This window comes from Panthera pardus, unplaced genomic scaffold, assembly GCF_024362965.1.
Source record: "Panthera pardus isolate Hobbes unplaced genomic scaffold, ASM2436296v1 HiC_scaffold_13, whole genome shotgun sequence".
Classification (NCBI taxonomy): Eukaryota; Metazoa; Chordata; class Mammalia; order Carnivora; family Felidae; genus Panthera; species Panthera pardus.
Genome location: NW_026526688.1, coordinates 28,145,120 through 28,171,879, shown reverse-complemented (window position 1 = coordinate 28,171,879; position 26,760 = coordinate 28,145,120). Strand labels below are relative to the sequence as shown.

Sequence of the window (26,760 nt, the reverse complement as noted above, 5' to 3'; positions counted from 1 at the left end):
TCTTGCTCTACTGCTGGTTTTCTCCATGGAATAAGAAGAGGACCCATCATCCAGGTGCCTCGCTGGCTCAGTTGGTACTACATGGGACTCTTGATCTTGGGTTGTAAGTTTGAACCCCATCTTGGGGGTAGAGTTTACTTTAAAAAAAAAAAAAACGCAAAAAAAGGACCCATTGGCAGCTGTAATTGTTTATCTTATTATTTTCCCCAAAGACTTAGTTCCTTGAAAGTAGCCACACGAATTTGTCCCCGTTTACCCAGCACTGACCACAGTACCCGACACATAATAAATACTAAAAAAGAAAATTGTTGAATAAATATATGGATGAATTTAAAACATTCTATTGTCCCCAAGCATATAAGCACCTGTTTTCAAACAATGTCTGTCTAAATTAATTTGAAAGACTTCCATGGTGTATGTATTAATCACAGTTCTCCAGAGAAACAAAACCACGGGAGATTATACACACACACACACACACACACACACGCACATGCATTTATTTTAGGAATTGGCTCACGTGATTATGGTGACTCCTTTCCTCGCTCACATCCTTGCTTCTCCTTCCCAGCCAGCCAGTTGTCTGTCTACAACTGGAAAATGACATTTTTCTTTAACTTAGTGAAGAAAATATGACAGACAGATGACTGGAAAAGCAAATAACACAGTATGTAAACTAAACGAGAATTGTGAAAGCAATGTTTTTTGTACGTTCTTAATATCACACCAAGACGCATTTTGGTTTCTATAGTGCAGTTCCCTTTATCAGAAAGCCAACTTTTATGCTGCTTCTCGCCAGTGCTTTTGTTTGCTTTTTACTCACCCACGCCTTCCTGAGCCATATAAGCAGATCAAAGAGAACCTGGTTGAGATTTCTATTCCTGAAGGAAGGCACCTGTTAAGGACTCTGGAAAGCACAGTATCTTTGTCCCAGTTCACAATGGATTGGCTTCAGCTGTTCTTCCTCCATCCTGTATCACTTTATCAAGGGGCCGCTTTTCCTTTTGCACTTCTGTTTAATTATCTCTGCACTATGGATTCATTTTCCACCCCTGCCAGGTAGGTTTAAAGGCTAATTTTGCTCTTACATCTATGAATACCATAGTAGGTCAAAAAGCACGGATTGGCCTGAAGACATGAAGATTAAATAATTAATTATACAGGGCCGCCTGGGTGGCTCAGTCGGTTAAGTGACTGACTTCGGCTTGGGTCATGATCTCACGGTTCACGGGTTCCAGTCCCGCATCAGGCTCTGTGCTGATAGCTCAGAGCCTGGAGCCTGTTATGGATTCTGTGTCATCCTCTCTCTCTGCCCCTCCCCGGCTCATGCTCTGTCTCTGTCTCTCAAAAAATGAATAAATGTTAAAAATTTTTTAAAAAATAATTAATTATACGGTTGTTTTTAAGTACTTATCACTACCACTGATTATTGATTGCTCAATCATTGATATCTCTATTAGAGTGCAATGGTAGTGGAAATTGACATCATGTCTGCATTGACTCAAAGTTTGACAGGTTTACATTAAAGGGGAAAACGGTGAAAATAAACTCTGGGGAGAGATCGATGTTGAGTTAGTACAGGAGTTCCCCAAACAGATATGTCTATACCCTCACCATATGTCCTGTACTCTTGACCAGTCCTAATTTCATGGAATTTTATAATTTTCAATAAAATTAAATTTTATTAAATATATAACTGATTTTTAAAATGCCTTTGTATGATTTCTCAGAGAAATGGAATAAGTCGAAATAAATTATGTTAGATTGGCTGGATCTTAATCTGGGGTCCAAAAATTATTATCATTAGAGACTTGATAACTTGATTGAAATGATTTTTGTGTAGTTAATAAGTTATTATTATTATTTTTTTAAATGTTTATTTATTTTTGAGACAGAGAGAGACAGAGCATGAATGGGGGAGGGTCAGAGAGAGGGAGACACAGAATCCAAAGCAGGCTCCAGGCTCTGAGCTGTCAGCACAGAGCCCGACTTGGGGCTCGAACTCACAGACCGTGAGATCATGACCTGAGCCGAAGTCGGAAACTCAACCGACTGAGCCACCCAGGCGCCCCAGTTATTATTATTTTTTATTTGAGAGAGAGCACAAGCAGGGGAGGGGGTAGAGAGAGAGAGAATCTCAAGCAGGATCCATGCTCAGTGCAAAGGCTGATATGGGGCTCCATCCCACAACCCTGGGATCATGACCTGAGCCAAAACGAAGAGTCAGACTCTCAACCAACTGAGCCACCCAGGCGCCCCTGTATAGTTAATACATTATATACATTAAAGGCAGCCCGTGTTTTTAAAGAAGTTTGTGGAATATCCTTGTGTCACATGAAAATCCATTGCCCGAGGGCTACCTCCTAATGATTCACTTATTTTGGAAATTAAGATTTTTATACACTGGGGATTTTTAAGTAAGATCTAGTTGTATCTAATAAAAAAAACTAGTGAGTTTGACTAATCTGTGGTATATTACATGTTCACAAGTGGTTGACAGCCCTTACCCTCACTTAGGAGGGGAGCAGTTGTAAAAAAGTTTCCTATTGAGAAAGAATCACAAATAATAAAGCAAAGCAAGTGCAAAAACAAGGGTTAATTCCCATAGGGTTAAGATTGCCGGCTTTGGGGGACGCCTGGGTAGCTTAGTAGGTTAAGCGTCCAACTGTTGATTTCAGCTCAGGTCATGCATGATCTCATGGTTTGGTTTGTGACTTTGAGCCCACGTGGGGCTCTGGACTCTGCTGACAGCATGGAGCTTGCTTGGGATTCTCTCTTTCTGCCCCTCCCCTGCTTGTGTGCACATATGCGTGCACGTGCGCTGCCTCTCTCTTGCAGAGAGAGGGAATATCTCAAAAATAAATAAACTTAAAAAAGAGAGAGAGAGATGGCTGGCTTCGGAGTCAGCCTGACGGGTCCTGGGTCCTTCCCTTCCTGTGTGTCCTGTGTATGTGAATAAATTCTCAAGTTGATCTATGAAATGGAAATAATAATGCCTATCTCATGGAGTTATTTTAAGGATTAAATAAAGCTATTTCTTACAAAGAGATTATTAGCACAATGCCTAGAATAAAATAAGTACTCAATACATCATGTAGCCTACATTGAACACGTGTAGACATTTTAATGTTTACAAAGCCTGAGGGCAGTTGCCACTTCAGGCTTCTACTTCTGCTGTGTAAGGAATACGTGTTCCCCTTATTTTTCCGTGGCAGGGAAGCACAGGAATGGCCCAGACCCTGTGTGATAGAGCAACTTACACGGGGACCACCTATCAGTCCCCCCACAGGAAAGACATTCTTACTAATGTGTGTGTGTCGCTGAGCCATGATACATACCCTGCAGTGGTCAAGAAAATGTAGGCCTCTTTTTAATCTTTTTGTTTGTTTGTTTTAGTGTTTATTTAGGTTGAAGGGACGGAGGGGCAAAGAGGGAGGGAGAGAGAATCCCAAGCAGGCTCTGTGCTGTCAGCGCAGAGCCAGATGTGGGGCTCGAACTCACGAACCATGAGACCATGACTTGAACTGAAATCAAGAGTTGGACGCTTAACTGGCTGAGCCACCCAGATGCCCCAAAAGCATAGGCCTCTTTGACTCAATTTTCCTATCCCTGACCAGTCAGGACCTATTTTCACACCTCTTCATTCAGATTTATTAATTTGGCACCCATTAAAACAAACAAACAGGGGCACCTGGCTGGCTCAATTGGGAGAGCATGTGACTCTTGACCTTGGGGTCATGAGTCCAAGCCCCACAATGGGTATAGAGATTAATTAAAAAAAAAAAAACTTTAAAAAGTAAACAAACAAACTAACCTCCATACACTGTGGAAAGAAGAACTGAGTCCTCATAATGTGAAATTTCCCAGGTCTCTGCACATCCTCAGGGCATCTATCAGCTTCTGAGGGAGGCAGTTTGCATAAACCACTTCACTGACGTGGATCTTTAACAACATTAAGAAAAACCATCAACTCCTAAGATCTTTAAAGTGCAATAGGGAAGATTAAGAGCACCTATAAAGATTTTCTAATTGAGTTTTGTTGTTTTTTTTTTTTTCTAATTGAGTTTTCAAACAGTTAGTGGAGAGAGGCACAGAGTCCCCTTTCCCACTCTCTCTGGAATGGTGCAGGGCAGTGCAACCCAGCGAAAAGGAAGGAGGCTCATCTCAATGAGACGATGTCTAGAGAGCTGTCCTAGATCCTCGACACTAGCTTCCCATCACTTTTCAGTCAGGCAGCAAACCACTAGATTAAAAAAATTTTTTTTCTTAATGTTTATTTTTTAGAAACAGAGAGACAGAGACAGAGTACAAGTGGGAAGGGCAGAGAGAGAGAGAGGGAGACACAGAAGCCAAAGCAGGGTCCGTGCTCTGAGCTGTCAGTACAGAGCCTGATGCGGGGCTTGAACTCACAGACTGCAAGATCATAACCTGAGCCAAAGTTAGATGCTCAACCTACCGAGCCACCCAGGTGCCCCAGCAAACCACTAGATTTTTTAAGATGTCCCCACCAGGGAACCTTCCAGAGCTGTCACCCACAGGATTGTCAGGGGAGGGTGTTGTTCCCACTTGAATGGTGGGTATCAAAATTTGTTTCCTGAGGTAGGTGTTTTCAAATGGACTCTGGCTTTTTCTCCCAGGGTTCTTTCCCTCAGAAAAACAAAAAGAAGACTTTGGAGTGGTAACAGTATGGCTCCCTTAGGTGTTACATGGGATTCTCCAGAATGACATCTGAAGTGACTCATCTGTCACACTGTTCCAAGTCAGTCTCACACTTGTCCTTTTTCTTCCAGGTACCTCTTTCTCCTGGCTGGAGGCGGGGCCCTGGCCTGGGCTGCTATGGGTTCCTTCGCCGTGCTTGTCCTCATCCCTGCTCTGTGCGCCGGGGTTCTGATTTCCTTTCTCGGCCCCCAGGATGTCCACAGGTGGGCTTTCTTCTTTCAGATGAGCTGGCAGACGCTGTGTCACCTGGGTCTGCACTATACTGAATATTACCTGCAAGAACGTCCTTCCATGAGGTAAAGCGGCCTGTTCCCTTGGCTGTATTAAACCAGCCAAGGCTTTGCTTGTGCCTGGGGGACGTGGAGAGACCCTGAGTGTGGAGTTTGAATCTCAGTTCTTGCACATCTGAGCAGTGTGACCTTAAGCAAGTCATTTAACCTCTCAGCCTCCATTTCTTTTCCTAAAAACAAAAGTGTGCGTGTATGTGTATATGTGTGTTTATGTCTCTGAATGCAAATCTTTGATGTTAGAGATAATGTATATAAATGTAATGATGTGACTATAAATAACTACCATGTATTTCCTGTGTAGCACAGTATCTGGCACTTAGCTGTACTTAACATTGTGCCTGAAAGGGCGTTGAACCAGGGGTCCCAGGGCCCCTGGATGAGGCCTGTCTTGAAGTGACTAAGCACTATTTGCTGAACTCAGAGTTGGTGGTTTAGACACACGGCCAGCGGCCTCTCCTCCCCTTTAATAGGACCAGGAAGGTATCAATCCACTGTAAACCTTTGCTACCTTCCCATGGAAGCTGCTGTGCAAGAGTTTTGCTTCTTCTTCTTTTTTTTTTTATGTTTATTTAATTATTTTGAGAGAGAGAGAGAGAGAGAGCAAGAGAGCAAGCAGGAGCAAGGGAGGGGCAAAGAGAGGGAGAGAGTAAATCCCAAGCAGGCCCCACACAGTCAGTGCAGAGCTCAACGCAGGGCTCGAACTCACAAACTGTGAGATCATGACCTGAGCTGAAATTAAGAGTCAGATGCTGGGGTGCCTGGGTGGCTCAGTTGGTTAAGCGTCCAACTTCAGCTCAGGTCATGAACTCACGGTTCATGAGTTCAAGCCTCACGTCAGGCTCTGTGCCGACAGCTTGGAGCCTGGAACCTGCTTCGGATTCTGGGTCTCCCTCTCTCTCTCTTCCTCCCCTGCTCGCACTCTGTCTCTCTCTCTCTCTCTCTCTCTCTCTCTCTCTCTCAAAAATAAATAATGATTAAAAAAACAAAACAAAAAAAAGGAGTTGGATGCTTAACTGACTGAGACTCATAGATGCCCCAAGAGTTTTGCTTTCATTGAGACTCAGCTATTCCATCCTCCCAGAAGGGTGGTCACCTAGTGTAGGAAAAAGAATCAGTCTAAAGAAATGTTTTCATGAGTCCCTGAGATCACCAAGATTAGAGGTATCTAATACAGGTATGTCTGTATTCTTGAGGCCTGCGGTCCCTGGCTCCCTCTGTTATCACAATTGGCGTGGGTCCATGGTCACTCACAGAACAGGGGCTGTGACCTGTCGAGGCGGGTCTGATTCTAGCTTGCCATTGCTTCACTCATTTTGCCATCCCTGCCACACCCAGAATCCTTTTCTTTATCCTCACTGTCTTCACCAAAGGCTTTAGGGTTTGCTTCTCAGAAGAAGAGGCAAGATGGCAGCCGGTAGGGAATGGGGAGTACTGACTAGGGTGTGGTGAATTAGCATTTCAGTGGGAAGCCAGGACCTGATAGGGGCTGGAGGAGCAAGTTCAACGGGATCTGGTTGATGGAAGGAAGGCTGAGCCAGAGCTGAAATGGGAAGAGGTGCTAATTTGCTCTGGTTGTCATAACAAAGTAATGAAGACTGGGTGGCTCACACAACAGAAACTTACTTCCTCTGGAGGCTGGAAGTTCAAGATCAAGGTGTTGGCAGGTTCAGCTTCTTCTGAGGCCTCCCTCCTTGGCTTGTAGATGGCTCTTTCCCCCTGTGTCCTCATCTGGTCTTTCTTCTGTGTGTGTCTGTGCCCTAATATCCTCTTCTCATAAGGAGACCAGTCATATTCGTTTAGGGTTTACCCCAATGACCTCATTAAAAAATTTTTTTTTAATGTTTATTTATTTTTGAGAGAGAGAGAGAGAGAGACAGAGTGTGAGCAGAGAGAGAGGGAGACACAGAATCGGAAGCAGGCTCCAGGCTCTGAGCTGTCAGCCCAGAGCCTGATGCGGGGCTCGGACCCATGAACCACAAGATCATGACCTGAGCTAAAGTCAGACACTTAACCAACTGAGCCACCCAGGCGCCCCTGATGACCTCATTTTAACTTAATCAACTCGTCTCCAAATATAGTCACATTCTGAGGGACTGGGAGATAGGGCTTCAAAATACGAATTTACGGGGAACACATTCCACCCCAACAGAAGGAGTGTGAACAGGGGTTGGTGGCATTTGGAGGCAATTTTACTTACTGTTTGGATAAGTCAGATGAAGTCAGTTGTCCTTAAATCCTCAGACTCACAGAATGAAACAGCAGCATTTGGGAAACAGTGCCATTTTCTCTCCACAGGACAGCAACCCTGATTGTAGAGTGCACCATATAATTTTCCTTAATTTTCTCCACAATAACTTTGCCAGTAGTATCTTCTCTACCTTGTGACACTGAAGCCAGAGCAGTTCAGGTGATTGGTTAAGAACACCCCTCAAATTGCTAATGACTCAGTGCACACCCTGAACCCCTAGCTTGACTCACATTCCTCAGCACAGAAACCACAGCCTGCAAAATCTTACTATCAGGGACCGGTTCATATTCAAAATCTCTGCTTCACTATAGTCTCTTCAGTACTAAATTTTTGTTTCTTCCATGGCAAATTTCTTCCAGGTCCCTGATCCTAATCTGTATAGGCCATTCTTAGAAATATTATAATCAATATTTCCCCCATGATATTCCTTGTCAGTCTTTTAGTTGCCTCTCGGATTCATGATTAATTTCCCCATTACCTTAAAAAAATTTTTTTTAAATGTTTATTTTTGAGGGAGAGAGAGACAGAGTGCAAGCGGGGGAGGGGCAGAGTGCGAGGGAGACACAGAATCCAAGGCAGGCTCTAGGCTCTGAGCTGTCAGCATGGAGCCCAACGCGGGGCTTGAACTCCTGAACAATGAGATCATGACCAGAGCCGAAGTCAGACACTTAACCGACTGAGCCACCCAGGTGCCCCGATTTCCCCATTTACCTCTTGATCCTGCCCAGAGTAGCTTGTGGTCTGAACTAATCTAAGAGTCTTTGTGGGGGCACTGTAGGCCAGGACATCGGTCTTGATCATTCAGAGCTATTATCTGCTGTGGGGTCATGTGTGAGGGACTGTACTGGGATGAAATAAATATGGGGAGCGTTTTCACATTTAAATAAATCTCTTTCAGGTTCTGCATCACTCTTTCCTCCCTCATGCTCCTGACCCAGAGGGTCACATCCCTCTCTCTGGACCTTTGTGAGGGAAAAGTGAAGGCAGAAGCAAGAGGCATCAGGGGCAGAAGCTCCGTTCTTGAACGTCTGTGGAAGACACTGCCCTATTTCAGCTACTTGCTCTTTTTCCCTGCTCTCCTAGGAGGCTCCCTGTGTTCCTTCCAGAGATTTCAGGCTCGTGTTCAAGGGTCCAGCAGTTTGGGTCCCAGGTGCTCTGTCTGGGCTCTGACCCGGATGGGTCTGCAGATTCTGGGCCTCGAGTGCCTAAAGGTGGTCCTGAGGAAGGTGGTGGGTGCAGGAGCAGGTCTGACTGACTGCCGGCAACTCCAGTGCATCCGTGTCATGTGGTCCACAGCCGAGCTCTTCAAACTCACCTACTATTCCTGCTGGATCCTGGATGATGCGCTCCTCCATGCAGCAGGCTTTGGACCTGAATTTGGTCAGAGCCCTGCTAGGGAGGGATACGTCCCTGATGCGGACATTTGGACACTGGAAACAACCCACAGGATATCCCTGTTCACGAGAAAGTGGAACCAAAGCACAGCTGGGTGGCTCAGACGCCTCATATTCCAGCACAGCAGGGCCTGGCCGTTGCTGCAGACATTTGCCTTCTCTGCCTGGTGGCACGGGCTCCATCCAGGACAGGTGTTTGGTTTCCTCTGCTGGGCTCTGATGGTGGAAGCTGATTACCTAATCCACACCTTTGCCAACTTGTCTATCAGATCCTGGCCGATGCAGCTGCTCTATAGAACTGTCACCTGGGCCCACACCCAGCTCATCATTGCCTATATAATGCTGGCTGTGGAGGTCAGGAGCCTCTCCTCTCTCTGGCTGCTGTGTAATTCTTACAACAGTGTCTTTCCCATGGTGTATTGTATTTTGCTTTTTCTATTAGCGAAGAGAAAGCATAAATTGACCTGATATCTTTCCCCAGCCTTCATCTTATACATCCATGAAATAGAGTTTAAAAAGTGCCAGATGGTGTGTTGATGATGCATATGCTTGAACTTTTCCATACTAGGTCTTTTTTTTTTTTTTCAAGTATTGGATGCGTATACCTCATGTCTTGCCATAGAAATTTGGGCATCTACTTTAACAAGCTATTATACTGGTACCGAAGTCCCGCGCCACCCCCCCCCCAAAAAAGAGACAAAGACATGGTTTCTTCCCTTGGGGCTTACAGTGTAGGTGTGGAAACAACATTTAGGTAAGGGGATAGATAAAAACATTAGGTACTGTGAACCAAATGACAAACAGTATATACATGGACACCTAAACACTGAGTGTCCGATTGGTCCACTTGATCCTGGACCGTGAGTTCAGCAAGACAAAAACAACAAAAACAAAAACCTAAGTCAGGGGCGCCTGGTTGGCTCAGTCACTAGAGCATGTGACTCTTGATCTCGAGGTCATGAGTTCTAGTCCCGTGTTGGGTGTAGAGATTACTTTAAAAACAACAACAACAACAACAAAAACCCTCTAAATCATATAATTGTGTGGGTTTGTTACATGAACTAGAGACTCATGCTGATCCGTAAGTAATTTGAAAAATTTGGTCTCAGAATGGAAAGGCTGATATTATCTCAGAATATGTTAATAAATTGAAAATCTGGCTGAGGCTTGATAAGCACTTACATAATTGTTAAGTACAAAACTGACCCATGAAATATGTCACACAAAGAGACCAAGAACAAGAAGTAAATCCTATTTTAGTACAACGTTGAGGGTCCAGTTCCCTTTTCTTGGCACATCCTAAATAATTGTCTCCGTTTCTTCCTCTGTTAGGACTTAAAATACCCCAAGAGAAAGCTGTCAAGACCTCCAGTGGTAGTGAAGCCACAGTCACATAACGATCGTTTTCACATCTGTGGGCCACCTGGCATGTTACAGAATTACAATTTCTCTTCAAATCAATTTTAGCTCAGCTTACTTTAAAAACTTACCCTCTTTCTAAGCAATGGCATTGGTGAAAATCGAGTTTAGTGCATTAATTATATTTTATTCTCATATTCACTAAAAGGAATACATACAAATCGTTTGTGTCCCACTTAAAATCATCTGCTGACTCCGTTTATTGCACCATGGGAAGCACTGCACAGCATCTAATCTTCCCAAACCAACCATTTTCATTCTTTACAAAATTTAAACTTGCAAGTGAGCTTCTAATTTTTAAAACCTGACGAAGACAGTCAGAAGTTATAGATCATTTAGAAAGTTGTGTCGGGGCGCCTGGGTGGCTCAGCTGGTGAAGCATCTGACTCTTGATTTCGGCTCAGGTCATGATCTCACAGTTTGTGAGTTCAAGCCCCACGTCAGGCTCTGTGCTGTGTCAGCATGGAGCCTGCTTGAAATTCTCTCTCCCTCTCTCTCTGCTCCCACCCCACTCAAGCTCTCTCTCTCTCTCAAAATAAATAAATAAACTTAAAAAAAAAAAAAGTTGTGTCAATATCACTCACTAACAGACAGCAAACAAACAGCCCGATCTTCACACACAGAATATAGCACAACAAGCGGTGAGGGCCCTGAACAGATGGCAGGAATTTGTAGTGGCCTTAACCCTCCGACACAGAGGAGACAATGTGGACAAACAGGATTTTCCAAGGTTGGGGATAGTCAAGGGGAAGCAGTAGGTTGCCAAGGGGATGTTAAAGTACTCTAAGACCATTACAAGCACGTTGCTGGAAGGACATCCCTAGAATCCGACCCAGACGGGCAAGTGGGATGGTAGTGGTGTTATAGGATGGTGTTATAGGTTGGGAAGAAAGATAAATAACCATTGCAGCATTATTTATCATTAAAAAAAAAGTCAGCATTAGGAAAATGGTTAAGCAATTACGATGGGCTATGATAGAGCTATTAAAAATGAACGGTTGAGGGCGTCTGGGTGGCTCAGTCGGTTGAGCGTCCGACTTGGCTCAGCTCATTATCTCAAGGTTTGTGAGTTTGAGCCCCACGTGGGGCTCTCTGCTGTCAGCTGGGAGCCTGCTTTGGATCCTCTGTCTTCCTCTCTCTCTGCCCCTCCCCCGCTCACACTTGCACTCTCTCTCTCTCTCTCTCAAAAAATAAATTTAAAAAATAATAAAACCATTAAAAAAATGAATGCTTGTATACAGGCACGTCTGAGGAGCTAGCTACATGGATGTATGTGTTCAGTTTATGAAAACCCTTCAAATTGTACACTTAAGATATGTGCAAGTTTATGTATGTACATTACACTTGAACAAATTTTTTACATGAATGCCTTTAATGATTAGGAAAATGCTTACGATAGATTATTCAATTTTAAAAAGTAGTTGGTTAATAAAGTTTTTTTAAAGGGCAATTTGGTCTCCAAATCTATCTCTCTATTGATGGCCAGGGGTAATTTCTGCTCCTCCGATTGGTTAAAACCAGGACATCTACTTCCTTCGCTTTCTATTTGCATCCTATAGAAATGCTTCATTTATATTGGACAGTATAAAGAACAATGTGATTTGAAGGACTTAATCTAAGGAAAAAAGTCTGAGCCAGACATGTAGATCCAGAAGCCATCTGTCTGCACAGAGGAGATTCGGGGATCCAAGAGCAGAGAGCAGAGAATGTATCTTCTTCCAATCCTCATTTCCTTTGTTAGGACTTAATTTTTGAGTTCCTGACTCCTGCTTCAGCTGCTCCCTCAGCATTTGGCAACTTTAGTTTCCCTTTCCTTCAGTTACTGATTATCACTCCCAAGACCCCGCCTATTGCCTCCCAAATTCCCTTTGACATATCACCGATAGCACCTGCTTTTTCATCTCTGTCATTATTAATCTCATGGCTCTGACCTTGCTTTCGGAACTGGATATGACACTTTTCTTCTTTTGTTTGATCTAGAAACTGGCCTTCAGGCCACCCCTGATTTCTGTCTCATTCTGTCCTACTTATAGGCCCAACCAGAATAGTATTTTGATAAATTATGTTTATCCTCTATAAATGCAAGGAAAGGGCCAGCAGCTGCTGTCCTGTAGGTGGTACCCTGGACAAGTGAATTAGATTATCGGGGCCAAGTACTAGAGCTAAGTAACCCATAGAAACAGCCCCCAATGGGGCTGAAGCCCCTGGCTTCTGGCATCCTACCTTTTATCAGCCAATTTACTCTAAAGAGTTTGGTAGGAGGCTTCACAGATCCCCCCATGGGACCTCATCCAAATTTTGAAAAATATCATTGTATGAGATTCTGTTGATTAAGAAATTTCTAAAAGTGGGATAAGCCATTAACAGACACATGAAACAAATGCTCAGCATCACTCATCATCAGGGACATACAAAACAAAATCACAATGAGATACCACCTCACACCTGTTAGAATGGCTACAATTAACAACGCAGCCAACAACAGATGTTGGTGAGGATGCAGAGAAAGGGGAGCCGTTTTGCACTGTCGGTGAGGATGCAAACTGGTGCAGCCACTCTGGGAAACAGTATGGAGGTTCCTCAAAAAACTAAAAATAGAACTACCCTATGACCCCCAATTGCACCACTAGGCATTTATCCACGGGCTACAAGTGTGCTGTTTTGAAGGGGCACATGCACCCCAATGTTTATAGCAGCACTGTCAACAATAGTCAACGTATGGAAAGAGCCCAAATGTCCATTGATGGATGAATGGATAAAGAAGATGTGGTATACATATACAATGGAGTGTTACTTGGCAATCAAAAAGAATGAGGTCTTGTCATTTGGAACAACATGGATGGAACTAGAGGGTATTATGCTAAGTGAAATGAGTCAGTCAGAGAAAGACAAATATCATATGACTTCACTTATATGTGGAATTTAAGATACAGAACAGATGAACATAAGGGAAGGGAAACAAAAATAATATAAAAATGGGGGGGACAAAACATAAGAGACTATTAAATACAGAGACCTGAGGGTTGCTGGAGGGGGTTTGGGTGCGGGATGGGCTAAATGGGCAAGGGGAGTTAAGGAAGACACCTGTTGGAATGAGCATTGGGTGTTATGTGTAGGGGAGGAATCACTGGATTCTATTCCTGAAATCATTACTGCACTATATGCTAACTTAGATGTAAATTAAAAATAAATAAATAAAATAAAATAAATAACAATGGGATAAGCCATGATAACTGAAAAGCTCAGAATACTAGCAAAGCTTAATTAGAAAATCTTTAACAAAAAACTGCAAAATTTGCCTTCCTAAGAGGACCAAGGAGCTATAGGGGCCATCATTTGTCTGTTGAGATGGCATTGCCCGGGAAATGTTCCATGAGAACTTCAATTTACCTTTCAATTTTAGGTAAGGTAGGCTCACAGCCTTGTCCCCCTGATGCACATGTAGCCACTCACCCACGCTGGCCTCTTTCTTCATCTGTTGGCAGCTGCCGTGACCAACAGGCAGCCAGTGGCTCTAAATGGGTAACTCAAGTTTAGTGATCCATCTCAATTGTTAAACTTCTCTGAAGGACACAATCCAATCTTGATTTTTTTTCTATCCATGTAGTTTTATAAAGCAAACCATAGGGAGACATCACTGACACACAGTTAATTCATCAATCCTTGATTCATCAATTTCATGAGAACATGGAAAAGGAGGCCCAGGTGGAGCGTTTTGAGGAGTTCGTCCTGGCAAGCATTAGTAGTTATTTCAATCCAGAAAAGTACTAAGAAAGCCAAATTTTATCTCTGCCCAAAGGATGCTACTCTGCCCACGTGACTGATCTCTTACAGGCAATGAACTCTCTCTCAGGTCGCTTGAGAGGCTCTGGCAGCCAGCCTGCCGAGCCTGGGTGAAGGGGAAAGGATCAAACAATGAGGAACAGATTGATGGTGAATCAGGTTCAGTAGGTGTGAAAGAACAGATTGGACCAATGTATTCCTATAAGCACTATAGGGGCCACTAGATTATGAACATTGCAATGCCCAATTGTTATCAAAGAATAAATGGCAATCATTAGTAACAACCCTGATTAAAATGGCAACTATTAGACTGTAGATTCAAATCACTTCCAACAGATTCTTTTCTACACGTTTTAACGTAGCAGAAACTTGGTGGGGTTCAGCACTAAGAAGTAAAGGGTTAGTGGTTATATTTTATGTGAACTTTGTCAATGGCACCTATTTCCAAAACAATAAGAATGTGCAAAAATGTTGAACAGACACTTCACAAAAAACCCAGATACTTCACTCTTTGGCTATCATGAATAATGCTATTATGAACATTTGTGTTCAAATTTTTGTGTACATGGTTTTTTTTTTTAATTTTTTTTTCCTTAACGTTTTATTTATTTTTGAGACAGGGAGCAACAGAGCATGAACAGGGGAGGGTCAGAGAGAGGGAGACACAGAATCTGAAACAGGCTCCAGGCTCTGAGCTGTCAGCACAGAGCCCAACGTGGGGCTCGAACTCACGGACTGCGAGATCATGACCTGAGCCGAAGTCGGCCACTCAGCCGACTGAGCCACCCAGGCGCCCCTGTGTACATATGTTTTTAATGGTCTTATGTATATACATATGAGTGGAATTTCTGGGTCATATGGTAACTGTGTTTAGCTTTTGAGGAACTGCCAAACTCTTTTCCACATCAGCTGTACCGTTTTACATTCTTGCTCACAATTTTTCCATATCCTCGTAAACACTTGTTATAGATGTCTTTTTCATTCTAGTCATTGTAGTGGATATGAAGTAGTGTCTCACTGTGGTTTTGATTTGCATTTCCCTAAATGACTAATAATGTTGAGTACTTTTTCATGTAATTATTAGCATTTGTATCTCTCTTTTTTTTTTTTTTTTTTGGAGAAATGTCTATTTCGATGCTTTGCCCATTTTTACTAAAATTTTTTTTAATGTTTATTTATTTATTTTGAGAGAGAGAGAGAGAGAGACAGGCAGGGGCAGAGAGGGAGAGGGAGAGAGAATCCCAAGCAGGCTCTGCGCTGACAGCCCAGAGCTGGACATGGGGCTCAGTCCTACAAGTCCTGAGATTATGACTGAGCAGAAATCAAGAATCAGACCTTTAACTGATTGAGCCACCCAGGTGCCCTGCTCTGCCCATTTTTAAACTGGGTTATTTGGGGCTTTCTGCTGTTGAGTTGTTAAGAGTTATTTAAATATTTTGGATACTTGATCCTTATCGGATATGTAATTTACAAATATTTTCTTCCATTCTGTGGGTTGTATTTTCACTACTTTCTTGATAGTGTCCTTTGAAGCACAAAAATTTTTAATTTTAATGAACACAAATTATACATTTCCCTCGGTTGCTTTTTGCTTGTCATATCTCTGAAACCATTGCCAAACCAAGGTCATGAAGATTTGCTCTTATGTAAATCTTAGACTTAGCTTTTACATTAGGTCTATGATATATTGAGTTAACATTTGAAAGTAGAGTGAGGTAGGGGTCCAATTTCATTCCTCTGCATGTGGATATCCAGTTGTTCCAGCACCATCTCTGAAAAGACTAGTGTTTCCCCTTTGAGTTAATTGCCTTGGCACCTAAAGTTGATTTTTTTCTTTTAAGATAAGAACTGAAAGAAAAAAAGAAAGAAAGACACAAAATCACTGAGAAACTTGGGGGAGCAAAATCTTAGATCTCCACTAGAAATTCCATATTTTAATCCGGAGGTCAGAAAGTTTCCAGTAAAACCCACAGGTCAGGAACTCACACATTCGGCTTCAGAGCAGTGGAGTACAGTCTTGTCAACCCTTGAGAAAACTCTCATCTGCTTAAGCCTGCACACCACTGTTGGCAGAGGAAAAGCATCTTTTGGTCTCTTTGTGTTTTCGAAAAGCATGGTGAGTGTATTTAATTAGCAAAACAGATTAAACTCGGGAGCCTGGAGGCAGAGGGATCTGGAAAATCTAGTTCCAAGACTTCTGTAATAGTGGGAATGAATGCTGGTTGTCACTAAGCAATGTGCAGCTTATCAGCCAGTCACAGAAGGACAAATACTGCGTGATTCCACTTACACGAGGTATCTAAAGTAGACACACTCATGGAGACAGAAGGCAGAACAGTGGTTGCCAGTGGCTGGAGGAGAGGGGGAAATGAGTTGCTATTCAACAGGTGTAGAGTTGCAGTCATGCACGATGAAAAAGTTCCAGACATCTGCTATATAATGTACGTATAAGCTAACAATACTAACTGCACTCTTAAAAATATGTTAAGACAGTAAATCTCATGTTTTTTTAAATATCTATGTATGTACGTACGTACATAAGTATGTACGTAAGTATGTATGTATCTATCATCTTATTGAGGGCTCATTCAAAGGGTTATTTTGCTCTCCTTATATTCTACAACCAATATAATATCGCATAACCTCTGTTGTGGTGTGTTGACATTTCTTATTCTTCTATTTTTTCCCAAATGTCCGGGGAGATCTGGATGCACCCTATTCGTTTTTGTTTTCATAGAGTGGGCATCTATTAACAGATTTTTCCCTCACTCAGAATCTGCTTCAAAGGGGTGAACTCTTTGGATCCTTTTTATAACCTTCCCTGGGGCAAATACAATTGGTAATAATGACAATCATCTATAATTTTATTATTTCATTTGAGGTGGCTTCATATGCAACATTAAAAGTAAATTGGCATAATTGCCTCAAGAAATTTGCAAGGATTACATATTTGCAACAATGCAAAATTTAATTTTTTGAAAAAGTTGCACATGTATCTTACTTATGAACAGCAATTAACAGTCATCCCTTTTCAAAACTGCTTCTGTTGTGGTAAAATATGCATAACATAAAAGTTACCATTTTGACCAGTTTTAAGTATACACTTCAGTGGTATTAAGAACATTCACATACTTGGGGTAATCACCACCATCCATTTCCAGAATGTTTTCATCATTCTAAATAGAAAGCCACTAGAGAATAACTCCCCATTTCCCAACCCCCCAGTTCCTGGTCACCACTGTTCTATCTCTCGTCTCTGTGTGTTTCCCCCTATTCCAGGTACTTCATATAAGTGGAATCATACAGTATTTGCCATTTGTGTCTGGTTTATTCCATTGAGCATAATGTCTTCAAGATTCATCCATGTTGTAGCACGTATTAGAATTTCATCCTTTTTTAAAGCTGAGTATTTGAGTTGTTTCCACCTTTTGGCTACTGTGAATAATGATGCTATGAACATTGGTGTAAAAATATCTGTTTGAGTTCCTCCTTTTAGTTCTTTGGGTCATATACCTAGAAGTGTAATTGCTGGATCATAGTCAATGTTTCATTTTTTGAGGAACTGCCGTACCATTTTCCACAGTGGCTGCACCATTCAACATTCCTACCAACAGTGCACAAACATTTCAATTTCTCCACGTCCTTGTAAACACTTGTTTATTCTGGCTTTGTTTTATTTAAATATAATAGTCATTCTAGGGGTGCCTGGCTGGCTTAGTTAGTAGAGCATGTGACTCCTAATCTCAGGGTCATGAGTTCAAGCCCCATGCTGAGTATGGAGCTTACTTAAAAAAGTATATATACATATATGTGTGTGTGTGTATGTATATATATACATATATATACATACATATATATATATATGTATAGGTAAATACATATATACATATGTTTGTGTGTGTGTGTGTTCTAATGGGTGTGAAGTGATATTTCTTTTTTTTTTTTTTTTTAAGATTTTTATTTTTAAGTAATCTCTACATTCAACATGGGGCTTGAACTCACTACCCTGAGACCAAGAGCCACATGTTTTGCTGACTGAGCCAGCCAGGCTCCCCTCATTGTGGTTTTTATTTGCATTTCCCTTCTGATTATTGATGTTGAGCATCTTTTCATATGCTTATTGACCTTTTGTATATCTTCTTTGGAAAAATGTTAGTTCAAGTCTTTTGTCCATTTTCAAATTGGGCTTTTTTTTTTTTTATTGTTGAATATAGGAGTTCTTAACTCATTTCTTATTTTAATCTTTTTTCCTGAGAGAGAAAAATAATAAAAGGTATAGTCAATACCAGGGGCTTTAGTCCTATATTGGGCAATTTGACAAAGATCTCTTCAACCAGTCTTACCCTGGAATTATTGATCTGCAAGGAAAAAGAAAGATCTTTTATAAGGTGTTTAGATTAAATTCGGAAGTCATTCTCTAAACCATTATGATTCATTCCCTATAACTGTTCACATAGCCACAAACAAAATATGTTCCTTTTTTTTTTAATGTTTATTTATTTTTGAGAGAGAGAGAGAGATTGCCGTGCAGGGGAGGGGTGGGGGGAGGGGGGATGGGACAGGGGATCTGAAGCAGGCTCTGTACTGACAGCAGAGAGCCCCGTGTGGGGCTTGAACTCAGGAACTGAGAGATCAAGACCTGAGCTGAAGTCTGGTGGTTAACCACCTGAGCCACCCAGGTGCCCCCAAAATGTGTTTCTGCTAGCAATTATTAAGAGAGAAAGAGCTGTGGGGTAAAGAAACAAGTGTCTGCCTCCTGTAGTTTGTCTTCTTTGTTAAACTTTTTTTTTAAGGTAAGAATTTAAATCTTGAGTATAAGAACATAATGAAAAATACCTGGGGCCTATTTATCCAATCATCAGCGCTCCCAAATACTGCCAATGCATCTGGCTCTGTTCCGCAGACTCTGGCTGCTGCCCAAGTTCTTGTCCTTTTCAAGACCAGATTTGCAGCTTCTCCATAGATTCTGTGAACTAGTCCAGAGTCTTCCTATATACTCCTGTTGTTGTCGTCATTGCTTAAAGAATGGAGAGTTTTGTTTTATTGTACAAAACCGTCCATAGATAGATGACAGTCACCTAATGTTAATATTGGCTATTTCTGGGTGGTAAATGAGGATGGGAATGATTGCGTTCTTTGAATTCTTTAAGAGACTGCTTTATTTGAAGAGTTTTCTCAATAGGGTTTAGATGTAAGCAGAAAGATTTAGGGGTCCCCTGAAAAAAAAAAGACAAAACACAGCTTTTGTGACCCAAGAGAAGTCATTTTAGATCCCAGCTATTTACTGTGATCTGTGCCCAGGCACACTGCTGGCAGAGCTTCCTAGGTGTCAGAATCACAAAGAAATGCAAAACCTAGTAGTTACAGATTTTAAGAAAACAAAGGGAATTGCGGGAGGGTGGGGGGGGGGGAGTCTCTACCAAGTCAAGAAATAGCCTAACAAATTCAAAGACAATAAATCAATGGTAAAACTCGCAAAAGTAAAGATTGACCGAATGCCCATTCTTGAGTTGTTTCTGCAGGTTTGAAACCGTGACCCATAGGGTTAATGAGTTTAAACTAGCAGAAAATTTAAAGTTTGTTTTTCAGAGAACTGTTTCTCCCTAATCAACTATTGTTTCTTTTCAGACCCACCAACAAATAGTCTGTCTCTGCAGAAGCCTGGACTCCTGGTCAACTGATTGATTTCAGCCTATGAACAAGCAAGGCCCTGCATTCCTTACCTTAGGAGCCCAAGACCCCATCCAGGTTACATCTGCTCTCAGAGCACAGCCATAGTCCCTTCCCCTAGTCTGATATTTACCTCTGCTTCTTTGAAGTCTCCACTCTAGAAGGAACACAAGCTTCATTAACATAACATAGGATGTGTGTATAGGCGTTTGTGATGACAAAGCTTCCTTTTCTGAATATTTATCCCAAAACTTAAATTAAAACAATCTGCTCACCCCTGCAAGGCGGGGGGGGGGGGGGGGGGGGGGGGGGGGGGGGGGGGGGGGGGGGGGGGGACGACGACGGGGGGACGGGACATTGTGAGAAATAAGGGAGATGATTCATTTTCAGAAATACCAAATAAAAGCTGTGATGTGTAGTTAATAGTAGGTTTACAACCTATTGGAAATATGTACAAACCCCCACCCCCCTCTGTTGCATCCACACCACTCCTGAAACAGAATGCTATGGGCACCAGTGACAGTTGCAACAAAGTTTATTACAATGAGAGGCAAAACTGACCGATCAGGACCAACACTCTTGATAAGAGTGTGGCTGACCGATCAGGACCAACACTCTTGATAAGAGTGTGGCCGACTGATCGGGACCAACACTCTTGATAAGAGTGTGGCTTCGAACAGCCGGGGTACAGAGTTTTTAAAGCCGATCACATCGTTTTATCATTATCTGGGAACAGAACAGAGAAATAGTTCCCAGATGATTAGAAACAGTTGCCAGATGAGTCACAAACAGTTATCGAATGAGGTGATTATTTTAGACTTTTTGCTGCTAAGTTGCAACCAGTGGATCTCCTTGACCTTGTCTCTGATGCTCCTTTTTTGAGGTTTTGTTTCCTTCATTGGTAAAGCCTGATTCACAAGAGTATGAAGTATGATTTACAAGAGTAAAAGCAAGGTTGTTATCTTTTGACCTTTAGTGTCAGAACAAAGTTGTTATCTTCCAAGCTAAGTGTTAGCCCTATAGTACAATTTAACCTTTACACCCTCCACCAATGGAGCCCCAAACCTTTAGACACTTCACTTCCTGGTTCTTCTTCCCCTCTGCATTTCGAGGGCTTATTTTAGTGGGCTTTGCAATGAGCATGCGCCAAAGAACAAAAGGAGGAGGGACTGAAAGTCTCTGTCACCTCAGGGAATGTATATTTGTTCCAGACTATTTTTTGTCTTACACGGGCACAGGCGTGGCCCTGAAGGCTCTAACCTCTGTAGTACTCAGCCAATGAGGAACCGGGGAAGGGACTCGCACACTAGGAGATAAATTGTCTGCTGTAACTGCCCAGAGTGTGCCTGTCTCTCAGACGCCTGCTCTTGAAAGAACGTTGATTAAAGTCTCCCTTGACTCTGCTCCAAGTTTCCGCGGCCCTCCTTTGATTGGGTTGGTGGGCTTAGTCCTCACATGGTGGCTTTGTAAATTATTCCCCATCATCTCCTTACTTGCTGCAAATGAAGTTTCCTTTGTGTGACAACTCAACTGGTATAATCTCTATCTGAAACTCACCAAGGAGTGAATTTACGTTAGTTCAGTTACTACATAGATAGTCCCCATGTTCTGGCATTTAAAAGCCTAGTCTTTTTTGCACCTGGATGATTTAGTTGGTTAAGCATCTGAATATAGATATTGGCTCAGGTCATGGTCTCACAGTTTGTGAGTTCCAGTCCCGCGTTGGGCTCCGTGCTGACAGCGCGGAGCCTGCATGGGATTCTGTTTCCTGTCTCTTTGCTGCTCCCCCACTTATTCTCTCTCTCTCTGAATGAATAAATGAATGAATGAATAAATAAATAAATGCCTAGTCTGATGTGGGAAACAAAAGCAAGAGGAAAAAATTAAGTTTCCTTGCTACTTAGAGCCCATTGACAAGTCCTTGAAACAGAGACCTTCCTCTGAGAAGGTACATAGATACGTCCCCACCTTTGCCATTAGAAATGCATTCACCTTTCTTTCTTTCTTTCTTTCTTTCTTTCTTTCTTTCTTTCTTTCTTTCTTTTTTAACATTTATTTATTTTTGAGACAGAGAGAGACAGAGCATGAACGGCGGAGGGTCAGAGAGACAGGGAGACACAGAATCTGAAACAGGCTCCAGGCCGTGAGATCATGACCTGAGCCGAAGTCGGACACTTAACCAACTGAGCCACCCAGGCGCCCCTCAGCTCATTTTCTTTGCAGCCCTGATGATCTCTCCCTCTGCTTTTCTAGCTCAGGATGATCTAGCCAAAGCTCTCATTCTAGTACTCATGCCATCCAAGCTCAGGGAATACATGCCAAGTTCCCTGAGTGGCTCCCTTAAACTGCTTCTCCCTTGGCTTGAAGGAGGAGGAAGCAGTTTCTTTTCACACCCTTGGAGGGGGAAATGCCAAAGTGCTCCAGTGACTCTCTTCAAAGGGTTACCGTCTCTACTCTTTGATCCTCCATGTTTTACTTCTACAGGTAGGAAGCGGGTACGTGTTTAATAGATGTGACTTGGCACCACATTTAGGACAAGGGGACAGAAATTGGCACCTATAGTATTATTCTTGGTTTTGGGGACTTCAACTGAGATTGAAAGAGTCCCATTTATCATTAGTGTAGGAAGATCTCATTTTTACAAAAAAACATTTTTAAAATTACTTAGACACATCTAGTTAATATTTTGATATATAGGTATAATGGGCTGAATTTTGTTCCATCAAAATTCATATGTTAAAGTCCTAACTCCCAGTACCTCAGAATGTAACTGTATTTAGAGATGGGGCCTTTAAAGAAGTAATCAAGATTAAGTGAGGTCATAGCATAGGTCGTAGTCCAATATGACTAGTATTCGTACAAGATGAGGTGATTGGGACAGAGAGAACACAGACTGAGGGATGACACAGTGAGGAAGAAGGTGGCTTTCTGCAAGCCAAGGAGAGGCCTCAGAAGAAATCAGCCTCCAGAACTGTGAGAAAATAAATTTCTGTTGTTTTAATTTTATTTTTTGAAAGTAAGCTTTATGACCAACGTGGGGCTTGAACTCATGACCCCGAGATCAAGAGTCACATGCTCTGGGGCACCTGGGTGGCACAGTCGGCTGAGCATCCAACTTCAGATCAGGTCATGATCTTGTGGTCCATGAGTTTGAGCCCCACATCGGGCTCACTGATGTCAGCCTGTCAGTGCACAGCCCTCTTCAGATCCTTGGCCCCACTCTCTCTGCCTCTCTCCTGCTTGTGCTCTTCCCCAAATAAATAAATATTAAAAAAAAAAAAAAAAGAGTTGTATGCTCTGCTGAGCCAGACAGGCATCCAGAAGTTTCTGTTGTTCAAGCCACCCAATCTCTGGTACTTTGTTATGGTGGCCTGAGCAAACTAACACAAAAACCTCCCAACTTTCTCTACATATACATACATATGTATTTATATACATGTACTTACATATTCTCAGAAAATTAGGATCATACTCATTTTCTAGCCTGCTAATGATTAACAATATGTTGTAAAATGTTCTTATGTCTGCATTTTTTACAAGGTGATTTTTAATAACTGCCTAATACATTCATGACTTAATCAATCTTCTGCTATGCGACTTTAACATTTTTAAACTTTTTACTGCTATAAATAATAAGGTGATGACTATCTTCTATCTCTGATTAATTCCCTAGGATTACTATTCAAGGACTTAATAGGTTAAATAGTATGCATACTTGGAGGCTTTTAATATTTATCACCAAATTACATTTGAGTATGTTTTTTAGTTTTTTCTTTTAATGTTCTTTTTAAAAATTTTTAATGTTTATTTATTTTTGAGAGAGAGAGAGAACACGAGCAGGTAGAGAGAGAGAGGGAGAGAGAGAGGAGAAACAGAATCTGAAGCAGGCTTCAGGCTGTGAGCTGTCAGCAAAGAGCCTGACATGGGGCTCAAATTCATGAACGGTGAGATCATGACCTGAACCGAAGTCGGACGCTTAACCAACTGAGCCACCCAGGCGCCCCTTAATATTTTTTTAAAGTTTTTATTTATTTATTTATTTATTTATTTATTTATTTAGAGGGGGACAGAGAGTATGAGCAGGGGAGGGGTAGAGAGTATGAGCAGGGGAGGGGCAGAGAAAGAGCGAGAATCCCAAGCAGGATCCACTCTGTATGTCAGGACAGAGCCCGATGCAGGGCCTAAACTTACCTCACAAACTTCAAGATTATGACCTAAGCTGAAGTCAGAAGCTTAAATGACTGAGCACTCAGGCGCCCCTCTCTCTCTCTTTTTTTTTTTTTTAATGTAAACTCCACACCCGACATCAGGCTTGAACTCATGACTCTGAGATCAAGTGTCACATGCTCTACCAACTGAGCCAGCCAGGTGCTCTGCATTTGAGAATGTTTGTACCAATTTATACTCCTACCAAAAATCATGACCTGAGCTGAAATCAAGAGTCAGATCATTCACCAACTGAGTCACCCAGGTGTCCCCATTTTCCTGTCTTTAAAATAAATATCAGTTGGTTAAGCATCTGACTTAGGCTCATGTCATTATCTCGTGGTTCATGAGTCCGAGCCCTGAGTCAGGCTCTGTGCTGACAGCTCAGAGCCTGGAGTCTGCTTCAGATTCTGTCTCCCTCTCTCTCTGCCCCTCCCCCACTCACACTCTGTCTCTCTCTCTCAAAAATAAACATTGAAAAAAATAAAAATAGGGGCATCTGGGTGGCTCAGTTGGTTAAGCGCCGACTTCGGCTCAGGTCACGATCTCGCGGTCTGTGAGTTCTAGCCCCGCGTCGGGCTCTGTGCTGACAGCTCAGAGCCTGGAGCCTGTTTCAGATTCTGTGTCTCCCTCTTTCTCTCTCCTCCCCTGCTCATGCTCTGTCTCTCTCTTCTCAAAAATAAATAAACGTTAAAAAAAATAATCAAAAAAAAGTGTAAAGTGTAACAAAGTGTCTGTGTATGTACCATGAAAATTTTAAAAAGTGAAACATTGAGAATACTGTTGAAGTCCTTTTTGTATCCTTCCTTGATTACTTCTCTCCACTTTATCACTTCAGGAGAGATTTTTTTTTTTTTAAGACTTTTTTTCTTAATGTTTATTTATTTTCGAGACAGCAAGAGAGCAGGGGAGGGGCAGAGAGAGAGGGAGACACAGAATCCAAAGCAGGCTTCAGGCTCTGAGCTGTCAGCACAGAGCCCGAAGCGAGGCTTGAACTCACGAACCTCGAGATCATGATCTGAGCTGAAGTTGGATGCTCAACAAACTGAGCCACCCAGGCGCCCCAAGATTTTGTATTTTAATGTCACAGTTTATTTATTCCAAAACAGTATGTTGTATTTGGGGCATGTTTTAAAACTTTACAACAGTGGGTGTTATTGTCTAGTATTCTTTTGTAACCTGAATTTTCATTCACAAATCCTTGTCAAGTTCATCCATGCTGGATGTCCTAGTCCCTTCTTTTTTGCTGCTGTATGGTGTCCCCTTGTGTGAATGTACCACAATTTATTTACCCAGTCTCCTTCCCTCCCCGCCCCCCCCATTTGTCATTAAAATAATTAGTGATGTGCATTCATATGTGTGTAAACATGTTTCCTTGAGTGCATGTATGAGGGTTTCCCTACGATATGTTCACAGAGTCGTTTGGTTATGTTTACGTATCTCCATCTTTGCTAGGGGTTGTCAAATATTCCTATATATTCTACAAAATGGTTGTACCAGTGGACACTTACACTAGCAGTATTTGAGGGTTTAATTTGCTCCCTGTCCTTTCCAGTTCTGGAGACTGTCAAGACTTAAAATTTTTCTGATCCGATGGGTGGTAACAGTAATTTAAAAAACTTATTTTGAAATAGTCTGACTTACAGAACATTGCAAAAACTAGTATAGAGAATTCATATATACCTTTTACCCAGCTTTCCCTAATGTTAACAAATAACATAACCATAGCACAATTACAAAACCAAGGAATTAATATCAGTACAATGTTATTAACTACTAAACTATGACCTTATTCAGATTTCACCGATTCTCCCCCCTGTCATTGCTCTGCTCCAGATCTCATGCAGGATCCCCTTTACATTTAATTGTTGTGTCTCCATAGTCTCTTTCCATCTGTGACAGTTCCTCAGTTTTTCCTTGTCTTTCATGACCTTGAGGACTCTTGCCTTTCATGATTTTTGAGGAGTACCAGTTGTTTCATAGAATGTCTCTCAAATTGGGTTTATCTGACGTTCTGTGATTCGATGGAGGCTAAAATGATACCTTCATTCTAGATTAAAATGGTTGAAAGGATAATGTGCTTACTTAAGAAGAACCCTGTCTTCTGTGGGCAGGGTTGCATTTACTGCAGATGATGCTGTTTTGGAGCAGGGGGCCTGGACTCATGTGAAGGGACCTCATAAGTCCCCTCACAAGGGCTTCAAGAATCCCTACTGTCCAGAGGAGGTAAAGTGCTACCTGCAACCTGGCACAGTCAGAGCTAGAGACTTGAGGCAAGCACATGGCCAAGATTGTAGAAGACAGTGAATACAACATTCAGTTTTGTTTTTGTTTTTTTTGGAGGGCGGTGAGGGTTGTGTAGTAATTTCTCTCTTTTCCTCAGGTCTTTGGTAAATGATTTGTTTAAAGTTATAACCTGATTTTATTTTTATCTTTAAGGTTTTTTAAAAAATGTTTATTTTTGAGAGACTGAGAGAGAGAGAGAGAGAGAGAGGCAGAGAGAGAGAGAGGGAGACACAGAATCTGAAGCAGGCTCCAGGCTCCGAGCTGTTAGTACAGAGCGCAACTTGGGGCTCAAACTCACAAACTGCAAGATCATGACCTGAGCCGAAGTAGGATGCTTAATGGACTGAGCTACCCAGGCGCCCCTACCCTGATTTTAGATGTGCTTTGCAGGATCAAGAGAGAGGGTCTTATCCATGGTTGGGTGCAGGCTATAGGGAGAAGAGGAAAAGTAGTTAGAAAGTGGTAAAAGGTGGCTGCAGAGAAGTGGAAGTCAGTCCAGTGCCAGAGTTTGGCTGAGGTACAAGCATGTTACACGTAACATGTAAGCATTCCTGGGATTCCCAGAAATACTTTGGAAGACAAACATGAAAATAAGAACATTAACCGTCACACAGGTTGGGGGCTGGAATGGTTCATTACTGTCCTAGACCAAGATCGATCACCATTTTCTTTCTTTTCCTTTTTTTTTTTTTTTTTTTTTTTTTTTAAGTAATCTCTATACTCAACCTGGGGCTCAAATGCACAA

General features: G+C 42.1%; 1 protein-coding gene across 1 annotated transcript; it reads left to right on the top strand.

The window, feature by feature from the left end:
- The first annotated feature begins 595 nt into the window (after window positions 1-595).
- On the top strand, window positions 596-10,759 carry MBOAT4 (membrane bound O-acyltransferase domain containing 4). Its single transcript, XM_019466819.2, has 3 exons — window positions 596-1,059; window positions 4,791-5,015; window positions 8,156-10,759. The coding sequence occupies exons 1-3, from the start codon at window positions 941-943 to the stop codon at window positions 9,117-9,119; spliced, it is 1,308 nt and encodes a 435-aa protein (XP_019322364.2). The 5' UTR covers window positions 596-940; the 3' UTR covers window positions 9,120-10,759.
- Window positions 10,760-26,760: the final 16,001 nt, after the last annotated feature.

Excerpts from the sequence above, each read along its gene's own strand:
- MBOAT4 (XM_019466819.2), top strand. The coding sequence starts at position 941 with ATGGATTGGCTTCAGCTGTTCTTCCTCCATCCTGTATCACTTTATCAA. Across the intron at positions 1,060-4,790 it reads TCATTTTCCACCCCTGCCAG|GTACCTCTTTCTCCTGGCTG; the intron begins GTAGGTTTAAAG and ends TTTTTCTTCCAG. Across the intron at positions 5,016-8,155 it reads CAAGAACGTCCTTCCATGAG|GTTCTGCATCACTCTTTCCT; the intron begins GTAAAGCGGCCT and ends AATCTCTTTCAG.